Source organism: Haliotis rubra, unplaced genomic scaffold, assembly GCF_003918875.1.
Source record: "Haliotis rubra isolate DU_JTF1 unplaced genomic scaffold, ASM391887v1 Scf182, whole genome shotgun sequence".
NCBI classification, from domain to species: Eukaryota; Metazoa; Mollusca; class Gastropoda; order Lepetellida; family Haliotidae; genus Haliotis; species Haliotis rubra.
Window position 1 is genome coordinate 1,423,747 of NW_025765803.1, and position 26,555 is coordinate 1,450,301.

At 40.5% G+C, this 26,555-nt stretch overlaps 1 protein-coding gene across 1 annotated transcript in view; it reads left to right on the plus strand.

Moving 5' to 3' along the window:
* Positions 1-26,555, plus strand: part of LOC124273618 — a 136,002-nt gene that overhangs the window by 86,276 nt on the left and 23,171 nt on the right. Inside the window, 6 exon segments of the mRNA XM_046708902.1 lie at positions 1,615-1,737; positions 15,664-15,691; positions 20,534-20,720; positions 22,445-22,499; positions 23,988-25,403; positions 25,406-25,724. Coding sequence (XP_046564858.1) covers positions 1,615-1,737; positions 15,664-15,691; positions 20,534-20,720; positions 22,445-22,499; positions 23,988-25,403; positions 25,406-25,724 — 2,128 coding nt within the window.

Consider the following 26,555-nt stretch of genomic DNA (forward strand, 5'->3'; position numbering starts at 1 on the left):
AGATTTCCCCAGGTGTATCAACCATCTCACTGGGGCTCCTTTTCAATTTAAATGGTTTGTTTCTTACTATCAAAATTATGTATATTCAGAGACTAATTGCAGTCTAAGAGTCTTACTGCGTGCTAAGATCACTTTGGGTGAGTTGAGTGTGGCACATTACTGCGGAGTGAGTCAGTGTGAAACTGACACCTGTGTTGATGATATCTCGCTATGGTCACCCACATGGTGAATCAGCTGGTGTTTGGGAGACAAAGACAATCATCCAAACTAGAACATCATAAGGTGTGGACTTACCACCCTTGTTCTTGCTTGCAGTACAGTCTATCTTAGCCTTGCTCCAAGGCTGTACTGAATGCTGAGCCAATGGATGTATGGTAATCCTATCCTTTAAAGAGGCAGGTCTGGATCAGGGGATGGTACAAAGGATGCCAGTCTGTAATAGGAATGTTTATATTTTTTTAGAAATTATCATTTGAATTATTAATTATTATCTCAGAGACTTTGCAAGTCTAAGTGTATTTGTACATGGTTGTGACTGATGTTACGTACCTCCTTAGATAATTATATTTTAAAAAGTGCCAACTTTGTCTGAAATTTCTTGATGCTAAATTCTCAAAGAAAATGATCATTTGGTATAAGTGAATAGATAGATTGAATAAATAGTAATGGTGAAAGTTAAAATAAACAAATTTGAAAACTTTTGTTCCCAATTTAGAATGATATTCTGTTGTCCAGTATACACTTGGTAATTACTAGAAACAGGGATCATGGGTTGTTTCCTTTACTTCAGCCTTGGAGTATAATTGCCCCTTTGGTCGGGCAAAGAGTATGTGGAATTGTCTGGCCCATTCTTGATTGTTTACAGGCTGTTTTCTTATCACTCAAATATGCACATGTAGCAACAAAATAACAGGATGGTTCAGAATGAGGACAATTTTGTGGATATACAAAACCAAGTTATATGGATAGATTCTAGTGTCGTTGTCAAGCAAGGGTTGACTACATTAGAATCTGTCGAAACATCACCTATACAGAATAAAGAAGTTATATATCCATAATCATCATTCTTCATCTCCTCAACTTCTAATATGCCAATCAAAGAAGTCAGAATGGTCTAGTTGTCAATATGAAAACCAGATGATTTTCCTAAAAAATAACCCCAGATATGGCTCAAGGGAAATGTTTGAAAAAACCCCACAAGTGTTCAATCTAGGTAATCAAAGGATATCTCTTAGTTTCACAGACTGCTTGAAATGTTGCTTAAAATGTCTCATTTTGTTCTTGACAACTGAAACTTCAGAAGAAGGACGTCTTCATCTGATTTAAACCTACTGTTAAGTGTGGATTTCTACTCTATTGGCTGTTTTGGGCCCCTGTTTGTCTTTTTCCTGCTGATTTTACGGAATCATTGTCTCACAATTGACTTGTCTTTGCGTGTGTTTGTAATGGGTGCCATTGCAGCAGGATATGCTTACACCTGTATCATCACTATTTGATAGTGTTTCAAGATCACATTATTATGATGTGGTATGATGGGTATTCTAGATGTAGCAGATATTTGTTATGGATATGGAAATGAGATTGTCATCTTTACCTGTGTCTCTTATTTTGCAGTTTGATGCCTTGGATTGGGCTGGCCCCAGAACTGTCCTGGTACCAAGAACAGATCAGGGATTTGGATTTACTCTGAGGCATTTTATTGTATACCCACCGGAACTAACAGATGACAGTTCACAGGTATGTTGAACAGTTCTTGACTCTTTGTTCAGGTTTCAAATCTAGAAGTTCTGTATGTATTTTGATTGATGTGTGTGACAGGGAAGTGTTAAATTGTTTTATATTTGAAAGAAATCTCAATTTTCTCAAATTTTGGATTTAATTTAATATGAGGTAATTATATTAAGTTCATATATGTCATTGTGGTCTTGGAGGACAGATATGCTTGACCTTCAATGACAGACAGGCAGTATATCATTGACCTTGACACTGAATATTTGTGGCAACTATATTTGAACTTGGACCCATTGCAACTTTGACTTCAGTAAGTTCACTTGTATCAGGGTTGATAAGCCATGGACGGAAATGTTTGCCTTTGTCGTATAACACAGGTGGCTTTGTGGTGTCTGCTGACATGGTCTGGTTGAAGAACCAGTTATGAATCCTGTTTGTCAGTCCTTTCTGTACAGTTTAACAGTTGGAAACATCTATGATCTGTCAGAGTTGGTTTCGTCACTCGTAATTATTTTGGGGCACTGGTTGTCCGAATGTCAAGGATGTGTACTTTAGGCGTGTGAGAAACATGGATTTGCACTAGATTTGTCAGCACTGCTCATTTGTGTCACCAAGGATGTAAACTTCAAAGGTGTTGACTTCAAAGGTGTTGACTTCAAAGATCTGCACTCTTTGTGCTTTCCTCCCTTCCTAAGTTAACTCAGTGCATGCTGTTTGACTTCATGCCCTCTGCCTGATGCCAGACTCGAAGCACTCCATCTGACTCTAGTCATACTGCCGTAACTCCATGCACTCCGACCAGACCTCAGGCACTCCACCTGACTCCATGCATTCGACTTGACTTCATCTGACTCCATGCACTCTGACCAGACTTCATGCACTCCATCTGACTCCATGCATTCCACTTGACTTCATCTGACTCCATGCGCTCTGACCAGACTTCATGCACTCCATCTGACTCCATACACTCTGACCAGACTTTATCAACTCCATCTGACTCCATTGACTTTAGTTGCTCTGCCTCGACTGTATGCACTCCGCCCTGACATCATGCGCTCCCCCTGAATCCAGGCTCTCTACCCTCACTCCATGCACTCCACACTGTCTGCATGCACTATGACCTGACTTCATGCTCTCCGATCTGACTGCATGTACTCAACCCCGACTTCTTACAGTTCTATCTCCATGCACTCCACCAGACTTCATGCACTCCGATCTGACTGCATGCACTCAACCCCCACTCCCTGCAGTTCTATCCAACTCTATGCACTCCACCAGACTTCATGCACTCCGATCTGACTACATGTACTCTACCCCGACTCCTTGCAGTTCTATCCAACTCCATGCACTCCACCAGACTTCATGCACTCCGATCTGACTGCATGCACTCTACGCCGACTCCTTGCAGTTCTATCCAATTCCATGCACTCCACCAGACTTCATGGACTCTGATCTGACTGCATGCACTCTACCCCGACTCCTCACAGTTCTACCCAACTGCATGCACTCTACCCCGACTCCTTGCAGTTCTATCCAACTCCATGCACTCCACCAGACTCCATGCACTCCACCAGACTTCATGCACTCTGATCTGACTGCATGCACTCTACCCCGACTCCTCACAGTTCTACCCAACTGCATGCACTCCGCTCTGACTCCATGCCTTTCACCTGACTCAGTGCACCCCGATCCGACTCCTGGCATATGCCCTGGAATAACACTGCAGCAAGATATAAGCATTTCAGCATCACAACACTTGCATCCCCATCACGGATTAGGAAACCGATGGAGTTGTTTGGGTGGTTGTGTAACAGCGCGATGTCCCGTGACTCACACAAAGAGCATGCTAATCAAGAGGTGTGGTGCTACCTGTCATCACGGTGTCATGGGACGGTGGAATTATGTGCTCCAAGAATGACAAAACCTGGATGAAAGCCAAGGAGTTGCAGACAGTTGCCTCGTCAAACTGGTGTGTTGTGATATTTTGGAGTGAGTGAGTGAGCTGGGTATTATGCCGCTTTTAGCAATATTCCAGCAATATCACGGTGGGGGGACACTAGAAATGGGATTCACACAATGTACCTATGTGTGGAATTGAACCCAACCTTCAGCATGACAAGCAAACGCTTTAACCACTAGCCTACTCCACCGCCCTGTGATATTTTGGAAATGTGTCCATATGCTATTTGTGCTCTACCCAATGAGATGCGATGAGGATGTAATTCTTGATTTTGGAATATTTCTTGGTAAACTCACAGTGTTTTATTTTACAGAATTTTCAGAATTGTTCAAAATATCTAATGTAACCTAAAATTTCAGAAAAAAATGCAGCTTAGTTGTTTAAAGAAAACAGTTCATTACTGGCCCTTATTATTGATGTGAGCTGATTGAAAATGTCTACAGCTTTGTAAAAAAGAATAAACTATTCTTTGTCAAAGAGGTTCTGATTGTTTTCAGGGGTGACAGATGTCTTTTGTAGGTCAAGGTCATAATTTATTTCCATTCTGTGGCTTTCTCAAGGTCTATGTATTAGTCTAATGAGACCTCCGTCCCTCAAGATCTGGTTAGAATTGTTTGAGATCTCATCCTCAGGCTCATTAACTTGCTCCCAAACAGATGAAACATGAAATTAAACTTTAGAAAGTATGTTTCATGGTTATGTTTGTTAAATCAAGACATAAACATCTGATACAGTTTCCTGACTTGTAAAACTGGAATGTAAACAACATACTCGCGTGTGGTTCTCAAGAGGAAGTCATGTTGGACGTCTTGATCGTGGTATAACTTGGTGCCTGTTTTGGTTTGCACAATGTCATCATTGTGTCCAGTTATTGCCCACATGAGTTTTGTGGTGGAGTGTACGATTACAATGGATTATTGATCGATTACTGACCTCCGATTATTCATTGATTACTGACCTCCGATTATTCATTGATTACTGACCTCCGATTATTGATCGATTAATGACCTCCGATTATTGATCTGAATATGGAGAGTAAAAACCAACACTAGTTTAATAATTTTCATCCAAGGGTATGATCAAAAACATAATTTAGTTCTTTGATATTATGTCATGACATTTGGACATATTGATATTTGTTTTTTTGCATGTTTTGGTGTATTTTTAGACAAACGCTTAGTCTAATTTTGATAGTTACAAACAAACCCATATAAATTGAAAAGGAGCCCCACGGAGACCAGAGCTGAGGCTATCTAGACTTGCTTCACTTAGAACATTAGCAGTGCAGAGAGGGCTTGTCAGTAGGGAAAATAATATGGTTCAGGGACTGTGAGACAGACTAGAGTTTTTTTGTAAGTCCCCAAGTTCTGAAATAAACGCCACAATTCACTCACTGTCGCCTGAAGTAATTAGGTCACGGAGATCAGGCCCTGGCAAGGAACTTAGGCAATTTCAGACTGTCATTCTTGTGGGGAACCCAAGAATTATGTTAAGTCCAAGACCTCTGAAAGTCAAATTCCTGGAAGTTTGTTCACCACTGAACTTAAGGTCTGTGCATCCGGACTATTTGTTCTCTCCATCAGCAGCTGCAATTCTTGTTAAGTTCATCAAGGTTAAACCAGTGTCTTAAACCAGTGTCTTACTTCAAATGATGAAGACCGGTGCTGTCTCGTGGCCCTTGTTTAATGTGCTTGTTTGTTTGGGTGCTCACATACGTGGGATGGGAACTGAACAAAATGTGAATGTGGGAGGGAGGGCTGGGGGAGACTCTCCAGAATATCTCATTATTTCTATGTATAGGAGGCCTGCCCCTTCAAGCTGGGGGATGTATCTGGAGGTGGTGGTTGTATTGCCAAGGTCATCGTGGGCGTGGGTGAGGGAGGAAGCTATGTTTGGTCTGTGATGGCTATTGCTGGCACTTCTTACCTGTAGGTGTTCATTCTGCTGACTGATGAAAATGTTGAATTATTTTTGTCTGGTTGTTGATTTGTTTGTTTGGTTTTGGAATGTTAGTCAATCTGAGGGATTTCATGGCTTGAAAAAGTTCGTAAAATTTGTCAGTAATGACTGACTGACTGACTGAGTTTGGTTTTACGCCGCTTTTAGCAATATTCCAGCAACATCACGGCGGGTCAGTAATGATGATATGGTGACAGTGATGATGATGATGATGATGATGATAAGTTGTGACTATTGAAGGGGAAACAACTATTTTAGATAACAATAGTGTATTGCAACATACTATTGCGACCAACTTATAATTTCAATACTATTGCTTTTACGACTAGTATGGGTAGCTGATGACCATTTCTAACCCCCAGCTTCATGGATGATGATGATGATGATGATGATGATGATGATGATGATGATGATGATGATGATGATGATGAATTAAACATGAGCCCTGAGAAACTCTCTAAATGATGAAAAGGTCAATTAAAAACGCAAGAAGGGAAAGATAATGATTCATCCCACATCCAAGGGTTCTTTGCTCATTTGGATAATTAAGTCATAATGTTAAACACTCCCAGCTTTCACTACTATCATTAAGCTACTGATAAGCAATGTTTGATTTTAATCCAAGATTCTCACAAAAGACAAGTTCAGAATTTCTTTACCATTTGGAAAACATTAAAACTTTCAGTTAAAACTGGATGTTAATTTTAGAAACACTTATCATTTTCCTCATCGTTTGACATGCACTTGCTAACGTTTGATTGTCACTTCTTGAAGAATATTTCATCCAAGTCTTTACCACACTTTCCTGATTAAAGTTGTTTAATTTAGATTAAATGTACTTAGTAGTGATTATTTTTAGGTGTGGGAAAATTAACAAATGTAATTACGTTTCAATCTCTGCTCTCTGTCATTTTGTTTTTGATGCAGAGGGTAGGTGAGCTTGTATGAGGAAGGGCGGTTCAGTGCACAGTTTATAGCTCAGGCGGCTGGAACTTTTAGTCATGGACTCCAATCCCAGATTTCATATACACCAAAACCCATCTTTATGACTTTAGCGGAAGTTGTAAACCCTGATGCCTGCGACTCTTTGGTCTTTTCACTCACATCAAGTGGCCTTGAGGAGATATATCTGAAATTCCGTTGAAAGCATTATTAAATGGCCTGATGTGTCAGGTGGCTTTATCTTTAGCTCATGCTATCAACCACTGGTTCCCTGGTGTGAGTGAGTGTGTCTAGTTTTACGCAGCACGCAGCATTATGGCGGCGGACTGGACCAGACAATCCAGCGATCAACAGCAGGAGCATCGACCTGCACAATTGGGAACCGATGACAAGCAAGTCAGCGAGCCTGATCACCCCGATCCCGTTAGTCGCCTCTTACGACAAGCATGGTTACTGAAGGTTCATTCTAACCGAGACCTTCACGGGTTGGCTGTTGTGAGAAAATTTTGAAATTGTTGACTGGTGTAAAAAAAAAATGTCACTGACTTTACGGGATACGATATTCATGACAATGCAGAAAAAAATCACTTACTTCCGTCAGTTAGATTGGGGTTTGAGGTGGACCTTTAGCTCTCTGAATTCCATTTGAGAATGCTATGTGCACTCTTTGCAACCCCTGTGTAATATAGAATGAAATGTACGTACCACCAGGTGGTACTCACAACAGGTATTATGTTTTGATAAGAGAGTGCTTTGCATACTGATCATACTGGACAAGAATAGGTTTGTTTCGTTGTCATCGTCATCATCATCATCAGCAGCAGCTGCAGCTGCAGCATGTCCTGTCTCCTTCAGTTACTGTGATTTTCTTTGAACTATGTCTCTGTTGGACAAGCATTGAATGGGTACCAAGTAGGGCAAGATGATAATGTGACTTTTAACCTCTTATGATTTTTTTTGTAATGAACCCGTTAATAATGTGATCCCTCTGTATGAAAGGCTGAAGAAACTATTTCAGAGACAGTCCAGACAGAAAGAGAATCAGAGTGTGTGTAAAGGAGATGTAATATACTCTGACACCCAGACAAGTGAACATCTGTGCATGTTTTGACAGGTGATTGACAAATGTCAGACTTATCAATTGTATGATACATGCAACTCATGTTGCGCAATGTACATCCATCGGATATCAGTCACAGATGTGTGTCGGCGCAGAATGTGAGAGATATGTTCAGATGGGTGACATTTCACATGGGTTATCTGCCTTTGTAAATGTTCCCCAATCTTGTTTTGATTTTTGAGTTCTCATGCTGTTTTTGGTACAGGAAAAAAACTATAGACATGACTGTCGTTAAGTTTGTTGCATAGAGACATGACTTCTATTGTATTAAGTGAGTGAGTGAATGAGTGAGTTTAGTTATTCGTCGCTTTAGCTATATTCCAGCAATATCACCAGAAATAGGCTTCACAAATTGTACCCATGGGGCCATGTGGGGAATCGAACCTGGGTCTTCGGTGTGACAAGCGAACATATTCATGTTTGCCTTATAGTATATTCGGGCCAGTGGGGTAGCCTAGTGGTTAAAGCGTTTGCTCGTTACGCAGAAGACCCCACATGGGTACAATGTGTTAAGCCTATTTCTTGTGTCCTCCGCCGTGATATTGCTGGAATATTGCTAAAAGCAGCATAAAACTAAACTCACTCACTCACTCATAGTGTATTCATTGCAGTCCTAGTACTATTTAAAGTAAGCATAATTTGAACCCAGAAAACCCAGAATTTATTGGTTAATGATAATTTACTTTGTATACTTTATGCAAATTCATGGCTATGTTATGATGGTCCTAATATTTTGATTTAATTGTGAAGTGGGCCCACAGTATTAAATTAATAGTTTCATATTTAACATGATCCCAAATGGTTTAACACAACTAATCTTTATAAACTCATCCCACATGTTGGAACATCTGCCCTTCTAACATGCCTGTGTTCAGTCTTAAGAATGTCCCATGTGAGAATGTGGGGAGAATGTCACACAGAAATATGTGTCCTGTGATTGACAGGTTAGTGTAATCCATTGCACCACACATTTCATACAGCACATTCCTTAGATGCCAGTGCCTGTAGGTACTACAGCCTTAATTGTAGAGGAATGTACGTTCCAGTGCATGTCAGTACCTACCTCAGCATCATGTAAGGGATTAGCTAATTGTAATATATTCGGCAATATGTTGATTATCGTTATTGATGAATTCTTCATAAGCCTGACAAGATTGACAATCTGCTTCATGTATTTCAGCTTGGACTTATTATTTTTAAAAAATTGGGAAAAGTGGATAATTATTTTAATTCATATTTTGTATCTCACAAACTTTCAACTTATATTAATTTGCATATATTATTCTTGAAGTGTCTGTTGAAACTCTGTATATAGGTTTAGATTTATATTCTCAGTCAGTTAAATTTACAGACCTAAGAAAAAACACATTAACCCTGGCAAGTTTAGATTTCCTAAATTTAAAAAAATGTAGAAATTGTCTGGGCTCTGGAAAATTCTATTATATATAGGAAGATAGATAAACATCTAATTATATATGCTCATTTCAGAGATTAAATGTAAGTCTAGTTCTCATACAGAGAAAGTCATCTTCCAAGTCAGATGCTTCCTATTCAGGACTCCATTCCGAGTGATGTTAGATGGTTGCAATCCCATTATTTATCATCATTCAACTGTGTGTAACGGGTGTTTTGCTTGTAAATGTCAAACATGAATGATTGTTTTGTTGCTGTTTGAGATTGATCTCGATATTATTGTCATGGACAAAGATCCGGGGTAGAATAGGTCTTCAGCAACCCATGTGCTTGCCATAAAAGGCGACTATGCTTGTCATAAGAGGCGACTAACGGGATCGGGTGGTCAGTTTCGCTGACTTGGTTGACACATGTCATCGGTTCCCAATTGCGCAGATCGATGCTCATGCCGTTGATCACTGGATTGTCTGGTCCAGACTCGCTTATTTACAGACCGCCGCCATATAGCTGGGATATTGCTGAGTGCGGCGTAAAACTAAACTCACTCACTCACTCACTATTGTCATGGACAGCACCTAAAACGATATACAGTATATATGTAGTTGACACGGTCATCTATAAACTTGCAGCATTCCATCTATCTAATGAATGACCAGAGACCCAACAATAGATATTTGTGTATTAAGTTAACAATCACTATCCATCTCTCCATATTTACCAGTGATGTACATTTGTTCTCTTTCTTATGAATAATTGTAAGCAAATTAAAAAGAATAATATATATTAAAATATTACCCTGAAAAAGAACATCACTTACTTAAAAAAATGATCAAAATGAAAAAATGAAAATGTACAATGATGTAAATAAATCACAAGTTCAGTCAAATAAAGACCAATTTCCAACAACATGGAGTCTTTACTTGCCTCAAAACCATGAAAATCTGAAGAAACCATGATATAAAATCGCTCTGTCAAAAAAAAATACAGCATATTGCCATACATATAAAGCTAACATATGTATATGGCAACCCTGACCTATATAAACCTTCCACATCTATAGGTAAGAAGTCAGTGAAGATATTAGATCAGTCGGTTGGAGAATACTGAACAGAGCAAGAAGAGTATAAATACAACCTCCTCCTCATGCATGACTATCCATCAGCAGTAGGAGTAGGGCAATGCACCAGAATATGATGCCACCGACATTACTGTAGGAAGCGCCACATAAAAATATTTTGGCAGAATATCCTTGTTTTGTCCGCCATTATGCATTCCAGGTTTCTGTACTTGCGCAAGAAACTCTCGGCTCACCTTCGGCGGAGTGTGGGAACTGTTATGTTTGTTAGTCAGTTAGTCTGTGCCTTTGCTTTAGGACCTATCTTTCGCTTTCGCCTGGCGTCTTTACAATGATTCGCCAAATCTTTACGTGGATGCGACATAAAGTAAGTTTTGTAAAGTTTACATCTTTCAACAGGTGTGTTTTTAGATTTGATAATGAAAATGCCATGTTGTTGTGTTCTGTTGTGGTGAGCTTTTCGTTGCTTCCGCAAAATATTTCTGAGAATGTGAGATTTACTTTTTTAGCGATTTCATTGCCGCCAGAATGTGGTGTAAAATAAGTTTAAAAAAATTAACATCTTTCAACAGCTGGGGGGTTATTCACAAAAATGCAGTGGTGATGTGTTTTATGAGATGATGTCCGTGGTTTTCATGCAACTTTGAAATAGTTCTGAGAATGTGAGATGGATACTTCACAATTTTTGTGGGATTCTTTAAAAGTTGCCTCAAACATTCCTGACACATCTTTGACAGATGTCTTTCTCTTTAAGAGTTTATTGTATGGTGTGGGCACCAAGAGGAGAGACTGGTGTAGTGTTTGAACAAAAAAGTTGAAATTATGTGAACTGACTGCAATTGCAATGATTTTGTTAGTTAGGGAGTGAGGAGTGTTTAACGGTGCCTTGGACAGTTTTCCACTAATAATGCTGTATCGGATTAATGTTTGAAACACAAGATGATACAGATCTGTTATCAATTTGGTGAGACCCACAAGAACTTGTATGACAAACGAAGAAACCTAATTCATGCAGCCAGGATTCAATCCACAATCAGAGGATCCTTGTGTTCCCAAAGAATGTAACTCTGCTAGTGGATTACAGACTTAAACTGGTCTACACGTTCCCTGTGATGATTTTGTACTTGCGCTAGCAATCTGATTGTTGTAACAACCTGATGTTGATGAGGTTGTAACCTGTAATGACCTGGCTGATCATGTTTTGATATCGGATGATGGTTGTTTGCTCATGCTATCAGCCACTTGCTTACCTGGCTCAGACTTGATGCTATCTTATCTCCCATAAAGCAGCAAGGATTATAATGGCTGATTGTGTGTATCAGTATTCCCCCAACAATGTGTGATGCTTATTTCTGGTATAGCAAAGTGTTATTTTGCCGGAATATTGTTAAATGTGGCATAAAAGTATTGTCACCCACAGACTTCACAACCAGAATAGTGTTGAGCCCTGGTTCACCCACCTCATCCCGAGACGGTGAGGCCAGTGTGTACAGTGTGCCCCTAGGGTAGAGAGTGGGAGTAGTCTCACAGATAAGCTGAGACAGAGTTTTCCTCAGGTGATTTATCGGTCTGAACTGAAGGAGGAAAAAGTACCAACCTACCCAACTCTTTGATATGTTGACAGTTCACTGCATAGTGTTGGGCTTGTTGCCACGTACCTGTCTATGTCCTCGCTACAGTGTCTAGTGGGAGTAATTATTGATATGAATTAATATATGAAATATTTATGAGATTTTAGTCAATATTTTCGACTGAGAGATATAAATGTCTGCGAATTTCCGTTCTTTTTCAGTGTTAAAGACTGCTCCCATATACCTCAATTATTGCTGAGTGCAGCATTAAACAAAGTCATTTTATTGTTTTTAAAGATTGGTCAAAGGTGTTGTAGTTTGTTGTGCAGAGTTACACCCCTTACATGTGTCAAGATCCTGTAATGAAACATTGGTTTGAATTCCATGTCTTTTTTTCATTATTATTTTTGTTGTTTTCAGCAAAATATTAAATATCTAAAACCTGAGCCTGTGTAACTAACTCTAACAGTCCTCAACTTAGTGGAAATATAGTCAGGCTATGGCTGTGATACTGCCTATGTGACTATAAACTTTAACTCACTCACCAATGAAAGTATCATTAGAGTCCAAGATATTAAATTTTTGATTAACATTCTAAGAAAAAAAAATTCAGTGCTTGACAGGATATCCCAACTATTGCCAATCCATTTGGGAACTGTAGACAACAACTATAAAAAAAGTGGACAAAACCAGCAGCGTTCATTACTGAGAAATAGTAGCTGAAAGTGGATCCTATTTCATGCTGGGCTGATCATCAACACCCAATATAACTCCCTCGGAACAGCCCTGCCCCCGAGCCAGATTCCTACATCTTGACAGTGAACTGTTTTCCAGCAGGGTGCTGTAGTCATCTTGAACCATCTTGGCTGACTAATACCTCCACTCTGTGGCCTTTTTTATGAGAAAAAAATGTTTCATTTGATCATTATTGCTACAGGTGCTTCTGTAGTGTTCTGTAGGTGTGTGAATCATTGGAGTCGTGGAGTGTGAAAACTTAGTCAATTGAGATGAGTTAGAGCATGAATTATGTGCTGAATTAGAAAATGAAATAGTTTTGCTAGTGTGGGTTTTTTCGGATAGTGGTTTGACTAACTCTTAGTCCCTGAATACTAGTATATATGATTTTAATAGTAACAAATAAACCCATTTAAATTGAACTGGATCCCAAGTGAGTTGGGAGATGAACCTGGGGAAATCTAGACTTGCTTCATTTAGGGCTTTAGCATTGCATGGAGGGCCAGGCAGTAGGGAAAATGGAGGGCTAGGCATGGAGGGCCAGGCAGTAGGGAAAATGGAGGGCCAGGCGTGGAGGGCCACGCAGTAGGGAAAATGGAGGGCTAGGAAAACATGGAGGGCCAGGCATGGAGGGCCAGGCAGTAGGGAAAATGGAGGGCCAGGCGTGGAGGGCTAGGCAGTAGGGAAAATGGAGGGCCAGGCATGGAGGGCTAGGCAGTAGGGAAAATGGAGGGCCAGGAGGAGGGCTAGGCAGTAGGGAAAATGGAGGGCCAGGCATGGAGGGCTAGGCAGTAGGGAAAATGGAGGCCAGGCGTGGGGGCTAGGTAGTAGGGAAAATGGAGGGCTAGGCAGGGAAAATGGAGGCCAGGCGTGGAGGCTAGGTAGGTAGGGAAAATGGAGGGCCAGGCATGGAGGGCTAGGTAGTAGGGAAAATGGAGGGCCAGGCATGGAGGGCTAGGCAGTAGGGAAAATGGAGGGCCAGGCGTGGAGGGCTAGGTAGTAGGGAAAATGGAGGGCCAGGCGTGGAGGGCCAGGCGTGGAGGGCCAGGCATGGAGGGCCAGGCATGGAGGGCTAGGCAGTAGGGAAAATGGAGGGCTAGGTAGTAGGGAAAATGGAGGGCCAGGCATGGAGGGCCAGGCAGTAGGGAATATAATGTTATTGAGGGACTGTGAGACAGACTAGGATAGTGATCAGTGTGTGTGTAGGGGGTCAGGGTTGAGTGGGGATTGTACACTATTCATCATTGCTGTGTCACTTCATTCAATGATGATATTACAGTCGACTTAAACCATCTTTGCTGTCTAATAAACACAAGCCTATATCATTTTATCTTATCGTTATTGCTCATTATTGCTACAGGTGCTTTCTATAATGTTCTGTTGGTTCATACACAAGTCTGTGTCATTTGATTTTATCAGCGCTCATTATTGAGACAGATGCTTGCTGTAATGTTCTGTCGGTTCATATTTGAAATGTAGAAAGTGAAACTTCGTATATTGTGATAAATTCTGGACTGAATTTTTGACTGAATTAGAGCATGAATTATGTGCTGAATTAGAGAATGAATTAATATTGCTAGTGTTTACAGATAGTGGTCAGCGTGGATGTGGGTTGGATGTGGGTTGGATGGGGCAGGGTTGAGTGGGGATTGTACACTGTGTTCATCGTTGCTCACAGTCACTTCCTTCATTGATGTTGTTGCAGTCGACTTCAACCATCTTTCCTGTCTAATACACACAAGTCTGTGTCATTTTATCTTATCTATATTGCTCATTATTTCTACAGGTGCTTTCTATAATGTCTATCAGTTCATCATATAAATCGTGGAAAGTGAAACCTTCATGAATTGTGATACATTCTGTACTGAATTAGAGTATGAATTAGAGCATGAATTATGAGAGTAAAATGGGTGCTGAATAAAAGAGTGAATTAGAAGTATTGCTAGTGTGTATGCTGAGGAAGGAGGTCGTGTGTGGGGTGAGTGTGGGTTGTACGCTGTGTCCTTCATTATGTGTCACTTCCTCCACTGATGATAAATAGACCCACACATCCATTGTGATGTGTTGTCAAAAGTGATATCTGAAAGGGATTGTCTCTTTTTAACATTTTGGCATTGTATGTTAACCTTATGTATATCTGATAGATAATATGTTGGTTTGTACCTTCCTGGTTGAAGAGGTTATGAAGTGCTCAGATTATCAGGGCATCGGTCGTCCAACCAAGAGAGAATTATTCCATTCTTTGTTTAAAAGCAGATTTTATATTGGACTTTCTTTTGCCTTCATGTTTGGATGTTGTTATTTGGCAATATTTGTTTGGGTTAGATTTGGTTGGTCATTACCCATGGTGGCATGTTACAAATGATTATTACGTGAGTGAAGCATGAATATTGGTACAGTACTGACACATCAAGAATTATGATGTTGAATTTCGGATTTAAACCAGAGCCAGTGGATACTGACGACAAGGGGACACAACTCTCCTCAATGAATTGTGTTGACCACTGAGCCAGCCACCTGTGTGGCTGAAAACGTCCATCTGTAAGACATTTTAAAAGGATATTTTAGCATTGCTTAAAGTCCCAGCATTGTTTGTGATGACAAACAGTTTTTATCCCCTGCCGCGCGTTCAGCGTGAAGCGGGTGTTATAGTATTAGGCTCCGTCTGTACGTCCGTACGTCTGTATGTAAATACGAATTGGAATGTCTTAAGAGCCGTTGACTGGATTCTTTTCATATTTGGTACCTAGGCGACACTTTGAAGATTTCAGCATGTTAAGGTTGTCAGCAAGATATCTCAAGAAAAGTTCACTGGATTTTCTTCATAGACTTTCAAGACTTCCCTTGAATGTTTTTCAATAAGCAATTTCTTGATTACTATTTTTGCATATTTCATACACAAAGACATTCATGTCAAGGTCAAAGTGAGCCTTGAAAATATTTGTGCATTTGAACAACTACAGAGCAAGATATCAAGAGAGGTTGACTGGTCATGTTTTTGTTTACATTTAACTTCATCTTAAATTACGACCTTCATTTTCATTACTTTTTAAGTTTGATTTGATAATTTGCTGCGGGGGATTATGTCACCTTAGTTACAATGCTTGTTGTAATTGGAATGTTATGCCGATCATTCATGTTTGAATTCTTTTTTCAGGGAGAGGACTTGGAACACAATGGCAGTGGTGAGTATGACACCTTTGTAACATCGCCCAATGACACCTCCAAGTGACACCTCTCAATGACACCTGTGATACCTCTCAATGACACCTCCAAGTGACACCTCTCAATGACACCTGTGATACCTCTCGATGACACCTCTGTGATACCTCTATATGACACCTCTCAATGACACCTTGATACTCTGTGACACCTCTTAATGACCCCTGAGACACCTATGTTATACCTCTCTGAGACACCTCAATGACACCTGTGACACCTCAACACCTCCATGACACCTCTCAACAACACCTATGTGACACCTCTTGACAGCACATATGTGATACCTCTCAACACCTCTGAGACATAAACGACACCTCTGTGATACCTCTCAATGACACCTCTCAATGACACCTTTGTGACACCTCTCAACAACACCTATGATACCTCTCAATGACACCTTTGTGACACCTCTCAACAACACCTATGATACCTCTCAATGACACCTCTGTGATACCTCTCAACGACACCTCTGTGACACCTCTCAATGACACCTTTGTGACACCTCTCAACAACACCTATGATACCTCTCAATGACACCATTGTGACACCTCTCAACAAAACCTATGATACCTCTCAATGACACCTTTGTGACACCTCTCAACAACACCTATGATATCTCTCAATGACACCTTTGTGACACCTCTCAACGACACCTATGATACCTCTCAATGACACCTTTGTGACACATCTCAACAAAACCTATGATACCTCTCAATGACACCTTTGTGACACCTCTCAACAACACCTATGACACCTCTCAATGACACCTTTGTGACACCTCTCAACAAAACCTATGATACCTCGCAATGACACCTTTGTGACACCTCTCAACAACACCTATGATACCTCTCAATGACACCTTTGTGACACCTCTCAACAACACCTATGATACCTCTCAATGACACCTTTGTGACACCTCTCAACAACACCTATGATACCTCTCAATGACACCTTTGTGACACCTCTCAATGACATGTTTGTGACACCTCTCAACAACACCTATGATACCTCTCAATGACATGTTTGTGACACCTCTCAACAACACCTATGATACCTCTCAATGACCCCTTTGTGACACCTCTCAATGACATGTTTGTGACACCTCTCAACAGCACCTATGATACCTCTCAATGACACCTTTGTGACACCTCTCAACACCTATGATACCTCTCAATGACACCTCTGTGACACCTCTCAACGACACCTCTGAGACATAAACGACACCTCTGTGATACCTCTCAATGACATCTCTGTGACAACTCTCAGTGACACCTCTGTGACACCTCTCAACAACACCTCCGAAACTCTGAAACCTTTTACACAAGTGACAGGGATAGAAATTACACAAGAAAGTCTACTCATTTAGCCCAAATACTGATAATATACCGAACATCTTAGAAATGTTCATGTTTCCACTAGTCCTTAGCATATCTTTAACTTAAGCGAAAGTGACATTGAGTGGGCCCGTTATAATTTCTCTCCATATCGCTTTAAATCTAATTAAATATTTTTCAAATAACATTTATTAAATTAGTGATACAATTTGTGCCCTCCTCATAAAATACCATATTGCTAATAGATGTTTGAGAAATATGATGCTTCTCATAAATACCTTCCTTCCCATGTTATCAGAATATAAAATAATGAATTAACGTTAAATATTAAACGATAGCAGAAATACTCCAACCTCATCTGTGAGGTGTATTGCGATGAGATAGCAGTCAGCATCTGCATACTTGAAACCAAAACATGAAAGGCACTCTGTTCTCAAGAACATTACCTGCAGCTGTGGAACAGAAGGGAACATATTTGTGTTATCGGAGCCGAAATGCATGTCTGCATGAGATCGTTGAACGTAGAATGATGTCAGAGTGACCTGGTCGATGCCTTGCCAGAATATTGAGTTCCATTGTGTAAATAGCTCAATTATTCACTGTTAAATGGTAAACATAACTTACGTTGCTTCATTGTTTCAAATTGGTTTAATTGGTTTTTACTCTTAAATGTCAATTAATTTTCTCACAGAATGACATTTTTATAAGTTTAATAATAATTATATTTCTGGAAGCCCTTTATCATTGATCGGGATATTCAGAAGGATAAAGGATGAAAGGCAGGAGGAAGGTTTAGGAGGAAGAGTTGAGCAATTATTGTTCATTGGTCTCTTTTTTTCATTGATAGGATTGAAATTGTCAAAGCTGCAATTCATTTGAGACTTGTTCCAACTTTATCTGTATGTATGCTTGTAGCCATTTTTGAAACTCATAACAAAAGCAATGTCTTACTACTTCATAGAGGAATCAACTAAAAAAGGAATTATGGGTAATCTGACCTTTGGAATCCCTGTTGAAATGACCACCTTGACCTAGGAAATAGCATCTCTAACTTTATTGTTTCATCTAATTCTTGCATCATGTGATATAATAGTTTGTAGACTGGAAACACAGACTGTCCTTGGTCTTGCTAGTAGATGGTACTTGTTGTTACTCTGCCTGGTGCCTGGTATTAAAGGGATATAACCAGGACTGGCCGACTCTGTCAGTATAGTATGTCTCAGTAGGCTATGGACCCGTGAAGATCCGGGGGTAGAATAGGTCTTCAGCAACCCATGCTTGCCACAAAAGGCGACTATGCTTGTCGTAAGAGGTGACTAACGGGATCGGGTTGTCAGGCTCGCTGACTTGGTTGACACATGTCATCGGTTCCCTATTGTGTAGATCGATGCTCATGCTGTTGATCACTGGATTGTCTGGTCCAGACTCGATTATTTACAGACCGCCGCCATATAGCTGGACTATTGCTGAGGGTGGCGTAAAACTAAACTCACTCACTCACTCACTGAGTGGGCTATCCATGTTACTCTGTGGCATGGTTTTGAAGTGAGTGGGTTCGGTCCAGGCTGACATTTAGTCCCAGAAATGTAGATATTTTATTAGTTGCTTGCAAAGCAATTGGCGTAAAATTCAATTTAGGTTGCATAATTCCTCTTTCACCGAAATTATCAGTGGTATGAAAGACACTTAGGAACGAGGTCAGTGTCATCACAAGATATTTCCAAAAGATACAAGAAGATTCAAATTGTGAAGATGCTTGACTGTTTTCAAAGGCGTCTGGGGCGGTGGGGTAACCAAGTGGTTAAAGCGTCCACTCGTGTCACGCCGAAGACCAGGGTTTGATTCCCCACATGGGTACAATGTACCACGCCCATTTCTGGTGCCCCTGCTGTGATATTGCTGGAATATTGGTAAAACTGGCATAAAACTACATTCACTCAAAGGCATGTTGTAATCTGTAATTCTAGAATGTTGTTCTGTAGTTCATTAACAGCATGTGATCACGTACACGATAAAGCAGGGACATCTGTTACATGAAGCCAATAAAAAAAGTATTTTGGAAGAACACATGTCGTCATAATGCCACAACATTCCTGGCAGTTGGAGCGTGTTTGTTTTGCCCGACATTCCCCTTACTGTGGTGTGTGCACACGCAACCTTCTCCAAACATCCATTACACCTGCCTCCTGGAGCTCCTTACACGGCAGTTGCACAGCCTATTACTGCTGTGCCTAATGGGTCATGCAGTGCGAGGAGTTTGTAGTTTTGGACTCAATGTCTGGGCAGATGTTGAAACATTGGGGAGAGAATGTGAAGAATTTACAATCTTTTGTTGAAATTCTTTGGGTTTTCCTGGTTGTAATTGTTAAGGTTTATATAGATATATTTTATTGGTTGTATAATTCATGTTGAAAGGAGAGTGTATATGCCTGTTTAGACTTAGAAGAATGGACTATTTTATGTGTATGATTGAAGGACGTTTCATCACTAACTGGTCAACAAAAGTTGGAATAGAATTGGCAACATTAATTGTTTGTATTTCAAAAGTTTTGCTCATGGTGTGAATCCTTGTTTTCTTTGGAAAATATTTTACATATTTCAGTAACAGTGTAATATTTCTGACTCTCAACATTTGCTCTTTCATGTTTATGTGATTTTGATTTTTTTTTTACTTTCTACTTGTTTTCTGTTTATTATCAAAAAGAGAGAGGGAAGACCTTCTTACATGAAGCTAACATGCTATGATGAAATCCTGTAACTTATTCATTCATGGGGGGCGGTGAGGTAGCCTAGTGGTTAAAGCGTTGGCTCGTCACACCGAAGACCTGGGTTGGATACCCCACATGGGTACAATGTGTGAAGCCCATTTCTGGTGTCCCCCGTTGTGATATTGCTTGAATATTGCTAAAAGCGGCGTAAAACTAAATTCACTCACTCACTATTCATTCATGTTGTGTTTGATTATTACTACAATATATATGCAGCGTTGCAAACTCCCACCTGCCTGACTGTCCGGGACGGTCTGTTTTGCGACTGGATGGCCAGTTTAAAAATGTTGCACGCCTGATGGTCTGGCTGTTAAATAAGTGTAATTTTGTAATGTATATAATGACAAAAGCCTTGACTGAAAAACATTTGAAACTGTGTGTTATTGTGACAATTACCTGACATTAAACAGTTCCCTCCTCTTATTAACGTAACCTTCTTTCTATTTTTCTTAATCCAGAAAATTCTGGACTGGCAACTTTCCAGCTGGTCTGGTAACTTTTGAGAGTTACCAGTCCAGTTGTCTGGCTGAAATTTTGGGGAGTTTACAACACTGATATATGTGCCTTTCCGAAGGACTGATGTGTCTGAAATTCCCATCCAAAAACTATTTTTGTTGCTAAAAAACATAATTACTGGTACACAAAACCATTGTTGCTAAAAGCAGTATAGAACACGAACTTTCACTAACTCAACATGTTTCAGAAAAGAGAAGTAAACGGAGCAAGTTGGCCAGCTTGGAGCCGATGGACACCATCTTTGTCAAGAATGTGAAAGAAGAAAGCCCCGCACATGTCGCTGGTCTTAAGACAGGAGACCGTATTGTGTCCGTCAACGGAGAATCTGTCACCGGAAAGTCCTACTCCCAAGTCATCTCTCTCATACAGTCCAGGTAGGATTCGTACCATCCTCGGCACCCAGGGGAATATGTAGTGCTCAGATTAGCAACCCTGGGGAAATTCCATGACATAGTAGATCTTGAGTAACCAATGCTTGTCATATGCTTGAGACTCTGTGGTGATTGTAGGGGATTCTGTTGGTTGGTGCTCTAGGTAGATGTCACTTAATGGATTGGGTTGTCAACCTCAGTTGATTTGTTTCATCTTACCGATGAAGTGTGACTTGGTGCTCACAATATCAATCATTTGATGGTGCTGAGTCTACAGACTGCTGTCAGATAGCAATGGTATTGCTGTCAGCTGTGTTGAGAAAAAAACGTTACATGTAAATCATCATTCTCACATAATTAGACTGATTGATTGTGATCTGACAGCAGGAATTGTGGCTCATGCTGTCGACTGCTGGTTTGTCCAAACACCAGCTGATGTGATATGGCATAAAGCAGGGGAAGTAAGATATACTCACTAATTACAGTCAGGTAGTTCTGAATACTTTATGCCATTTAGGAAGTGGTGAAATATAACATGTTTATATTTGGAATTACACTTTTTCAGTAAATTACAGATTCTTGTACTTTGTAAGGTTAAGTCCCATCTGGGATTCAAACCCGCAGCCTCGGAGTGGGGCACCTAATTGCCAGAACAATAGGTTAGTGATGTAATCCACTTAGCCACCGCTGCTTCCACAAGTACTAGAATTGTACTTTACACAGAAAGTGTTACTACAAATATAACCCATGTGGTAAGGCATTGGATGCTCCATTCAAAGTTAAAAATAATCTTGTTTTGGGGAACGGAATGAAAACCCTGTACGTGTGAAAATATAGTCTCCACCCAAAAATATAGTCTCCACCCAAAAATATGGTCACCACCCAAAATATAGTCGCAACAAAAAAATATGGTCACCTCCCAATAATACAAGCACTATCCAAACATATAGTCTCCACCCAAAAATATTGTCACCTCCCAAAATATAGTCGCAACAAAAAAATATGGTCACCACCCAAAAATATGGTCTCCACCCAAAAATATGGTCACCACCCAATAATACAAGCACTATCCAAACATATAGTCTCCACCCAAAAATATGGTCACCACCCAATAATACAAGCACTATCCAAACATATAGTCTCCACCCAAAAATATTGTCACCTCCCAAAATATAGTCGCAACAAAAAAATATGGTCACCACCCAAAAATATGGTCTCCACCCAAAAATATGGTCACCACCCAATAATACAAGCACTATCCAAACATATAGTCTCCACCCAAAAATATGGTCACCACCCAATAATACAAGCACTATCCAAACATATAGTCTCCACCCAAAAATATAGTCTCCACCCAAACATATAGTCTCCACCCAAAAATATGGTCACCACCCAATAATACAAGCACTATCCAAACATATAGTCTCCACCCAAAATGTCTCCACTTAAATTGATCGGAAATCAGATTGTCAGAAATTTGAGAAGGAACAATTATAAAGACTTTTGTCCACAGTTAGGAAAGCACTTGTGTGGATGTGCCAGCTTGATTGTAGACAGCTTATCATAATATGGCTGGAGTACTGCATACAGAAGTATGCTTCACACCTTGTGTTCATGTTAGGAACAAAGCCGGACCTTCAACGCGACAGCAAATACTATATTTGTAGGCTTCCCAACCACTTGTCTTTGTAAGGAATTCAGTTTGATATATTTTCATCTGTTTTCAGCGATGCAGCTTTGAAACTTCTAGTTGTGCCCAAAGATGAAGACATTCTACAATTGGTAAGCTTTCTTTGATGCAGTGTCACTGGGTATCACAGACTTGAAGCTCGTCTCTGTCACAGAATTTGCTGAAAGATATCAACAATTGCATAATTTACTTAGATTAACAGAGGTTATCCCATGAGGCTATGGGATTGTAAAAATCCATGGAATAACAGTATGCCCACAAGAGTAGTTTCCCTTTATCAAGCCTGTCAGTTCATTGTCATAATGTTACTGAATGTAATCCGAGTCTTGATCCAATAATATCAGGCATTAACACTTACTGTAGGCTTCGGGGCGGTGGGGTAGCCTAGTGGTTAAAGCGTTGGCTTGTCACGCCGAAGACCCGGGTTTGAATCCCCACATGGGTACAATGTGTGAAGCCCATTTCTGGTGTCCCCTGCCGTGATGTTGCTTGAATGTTGCTAAAAGCAGCGTTAAACTAAACTCAGTCAGTCAGGCAGTACTGTAGGTTTCAGGCAGCCCTTGCTTGTTGTAATCCAATAATATCAGGCATTAACACTTACTGTAGGTTTCAGGCAGCCCATGCTTGTTGTAGCAGTTGACTAGCAGGATCAGGTGGTCAGGCTCACTGTCTTGTTTGATGCATGTAATCGTATCCCAATTACATAGATCGCCGCTCATGATGATCACTGGATTGTCTGGTCCAGACTTGAGTATTGGTAGACTGCTGCCATACAGCTGGAATATTGCTGAGTGGGACAATAAACAACAAAGCAAACTAGAAGGCTTCAGGTTTTCATTTCTCATCAAGAAGATACCTTGATGCTTCAGGGATTTACCTGGAGTCCTGTATTTGAGGGTCCCTGGGACTCATGCTCTTAATTTTCAGGGGTCCTGGACAACAAAATGGGGTCCCAGACACTTAAATATTATTATTAATACTGTTATTGTATTGTGTATCATGATCATTACATTGTTACAGTATATAAATTGCAACTAATACCATAAGCCAGCTTGTAGCAATCTCAGTGATAACTTATTGTCAGTTGATTGGAATTTTTACAAAAAGTATTTGGACTTTTTCTGAGTCCCTGTGGACGCGCCAATAAATTTTGTTGCGTCCATTGTCAATTTTTATGCATATAGGATGCAGGAATTTGCGATCTGTAAATCCCTGATGCTTGCAAAGCGATTTTAAGTGAAATTCAAGCAAAATGTTTTAATTAATTCCTACTTTGCCTCTCTTATTACGGTTTCGATGATAATAATAGACAGCTTGACTGACTGGCTATATTACCACATGCATGCATGTCACAGAAAAACTGTAATAATGAACATGATTTTAAATCCCATATCACCTCACCCAGGAAGCCTAGTGGTTAAAGCGTTTGCTCGTCACATCGAAGACCGAGTTTGATGCCCCACCTGGGTGCAATGTTTGAAACCCATATCTCTTATTCCCTGCCGTGATATTGCTGGAATATTTCAAAAAACGGTGTAAAACTAAATTCACTCACTCACTCAGTGTGTTTCTGTTTTCAGGCTTACCACCCGCAGGCTCAGGATTCCATCAGTGGAAGTAACGGCTCCTTAGACTCCGACCGCCAAGCTACTGCCCCTATCCGAAGAGCCCATTCTGCTTATGCTTCTAACGAAAATGTATTGTTACCTGAATCGCGCCAAGAATCCCGACTGTCCTTCACAGTCAAGGACCACCGAAACAAGGACTACTACACAGATCGGTCACGAGAGTTCGGTCCTTACCCCTTGAAAACTTCTGAGTCCTTCGGTTCAGCTTTGTCGTCTTACAAGGAACCCTTGAGGAGTGATAACAGCTACAATAGGGAAGCGTTTTTCCGGGATTCTGATTTTGATTATCGGAATCCACATGGTTTTGACGGAGTCAGCATGAGCTCAAGTGTGTCGTGTTCAATTCCACAGAAGAAATATTCCTTTGGACTCTACTTCCCTCCCCAAACAGGAGATAACAAATCGAACAGCATGGATGGTTTAAACAAGGGGAGTAATCGATATTCTAAGGAAAATATTCGGGACACTAGTTCCGAGTTGCGTCCACGTAGGTTAGGATATGAACACAGACAGCCATCGTTTGATAACACATCAGACAATTCACAGTCCAAGGAATCACTTTTACGTTCACAAGAAAGATTAGGAATAGACTCAAAACCACCTCCATATTCACCAAGTGGTTCGAAAGTTTTAAAATCGGGAGATTCCACGTCCATTATCATATCACGCTCCCACACAACATCATCATTATCATCACCTGCATCCAACATGACGTCACAGTCGCCGTACCGCAGCCAACTTTCCAGTCGACGTGGAAGTGATGTTGACTATAAAACAGATGTTCGGGGAGTCCGACATTATGTTCCAGTTGTGTCGGCTAATCCGCTTGAGAAAGGCACGAAATCTTCCAGTGTTGATAACATCGATTCAAGGTTAAGTCGGTTCCAGACACAGCGCTCATGGCATACCGACAGCAACCGATACCATGATCAAACCAATCCGGAAAGTCCAATGAGGACGTTTGTGGTTCGGATTCCAGTTGGGGAGAGATCATTGGGGGGTGATGGAACTGACGGTGGGGGGAAGGGATCGGGGACAACATTCGCCTTGACACGATCCCCTGTAACAACGCAAATAGAAATTAAGAAGACTCCAAGACAGATTGTCTCCCATAGGAAACAACTCTTTGAGTTAGGTAAGAACGAAAACCACAGTCCAGGTGTCAAGTTCGATAGGTGTAAAACTGAACTTGAAAAAATGACAACTTTCAAAAAGTTCGAAAGTGTTGCAAATCGCGCTGCAGTTTTTGAACAAAAACAAGAATCCCCTGAACCTGAGGTTCCAAGCAACTCTGCTCCGGTTCAGCCTGCTATCAAAGTCCGGAAAATTTCAACGGAACGTTACATCCCACCCAAATTGTCTAACGATAAACCCGACCGTCCTGCCACATTGGCGAGCTATCAGGAAGCGCGCCAGCACCAATACGGATATATGTATCTCCTGGCAGTTCTAGTGCTCCAGTGTCTCCCATTGTGGAGATTGTGCCTGTGTTCCAGGAGGGTCAACCGGCACCCAAGATGACCACAAGCTTGACCCATGACCCCAAGACTAGACAGTCTTTCAACCATGAGGAAAGTACAGAGGAAGAGCTGTACCCCCAGGCTCGTATTGTGCAGGAGAACATCCATGGAAGTCGTCCTGTACGGAAAACATCGTATCTCTCGGCTGTGAACGCCCCACGCAGTCGATGTAAGTTTACAATATTCACTTCTCAGTGTTTCTTGTCATTCTGTCCTAACATTGTCTTCATTCTTTGATACTTTTGGCCAGGGGAGGTCAACAAGACATTTAACATTATTAAAAAAAATGAGGTATTACTACCCAAGCTTCAACTATTTGTATCTTAGAATTACAGCTTCATGAAGGTAGGTAAGGCATACATGTTTTGGGTTCGATCAAATTTATGTCAGCAAAATGTACTTGCAAGACAAATCCATCCCACATTGTGAGGTTTAGAATTAGGTCAAAATCTCAAACTATAGGTCAAGGCCACACAGTGAGGTCAAGGTCAGACAATGAGGTCAAGGTCTAGATGTAGATCAATGACTTGTGTTGGTCTAGACTGAAAAATACTAAAGCTGGATGAATCTCTCTGTGCTAAGGCTGGAATCCAATCTCATACATGCCACCAGTTGTCCCTGGCATTGGCCATCTTTAGGTGACATCTTCTCAAATGTTACCTCCTTTTAAGTTAAGAGTAAAATCCAACAGGGACTAGTTATTGACTCGGAAAGTCTAGCCATTTTACAGAATATTGGCACCAAAGTTGTGCTGTATACAACACTATATTCTATCAACAAGATGAAAAACCATATCCAACACTAATATGATACGATGAGCTTCGATTTCTGTCCGTGTATCCCATAATTATCTCCCCCTTCTTTCTTATCAATCATTTCTTTAGAAAACTAGACAGTGGTGATGGTTTAATGTAGATGAATGTACTTAGTTGTATATATTGTATATCTGTATGTCTATATATGTCCATATATCTATATATTAATTCACTTGATTGTAATG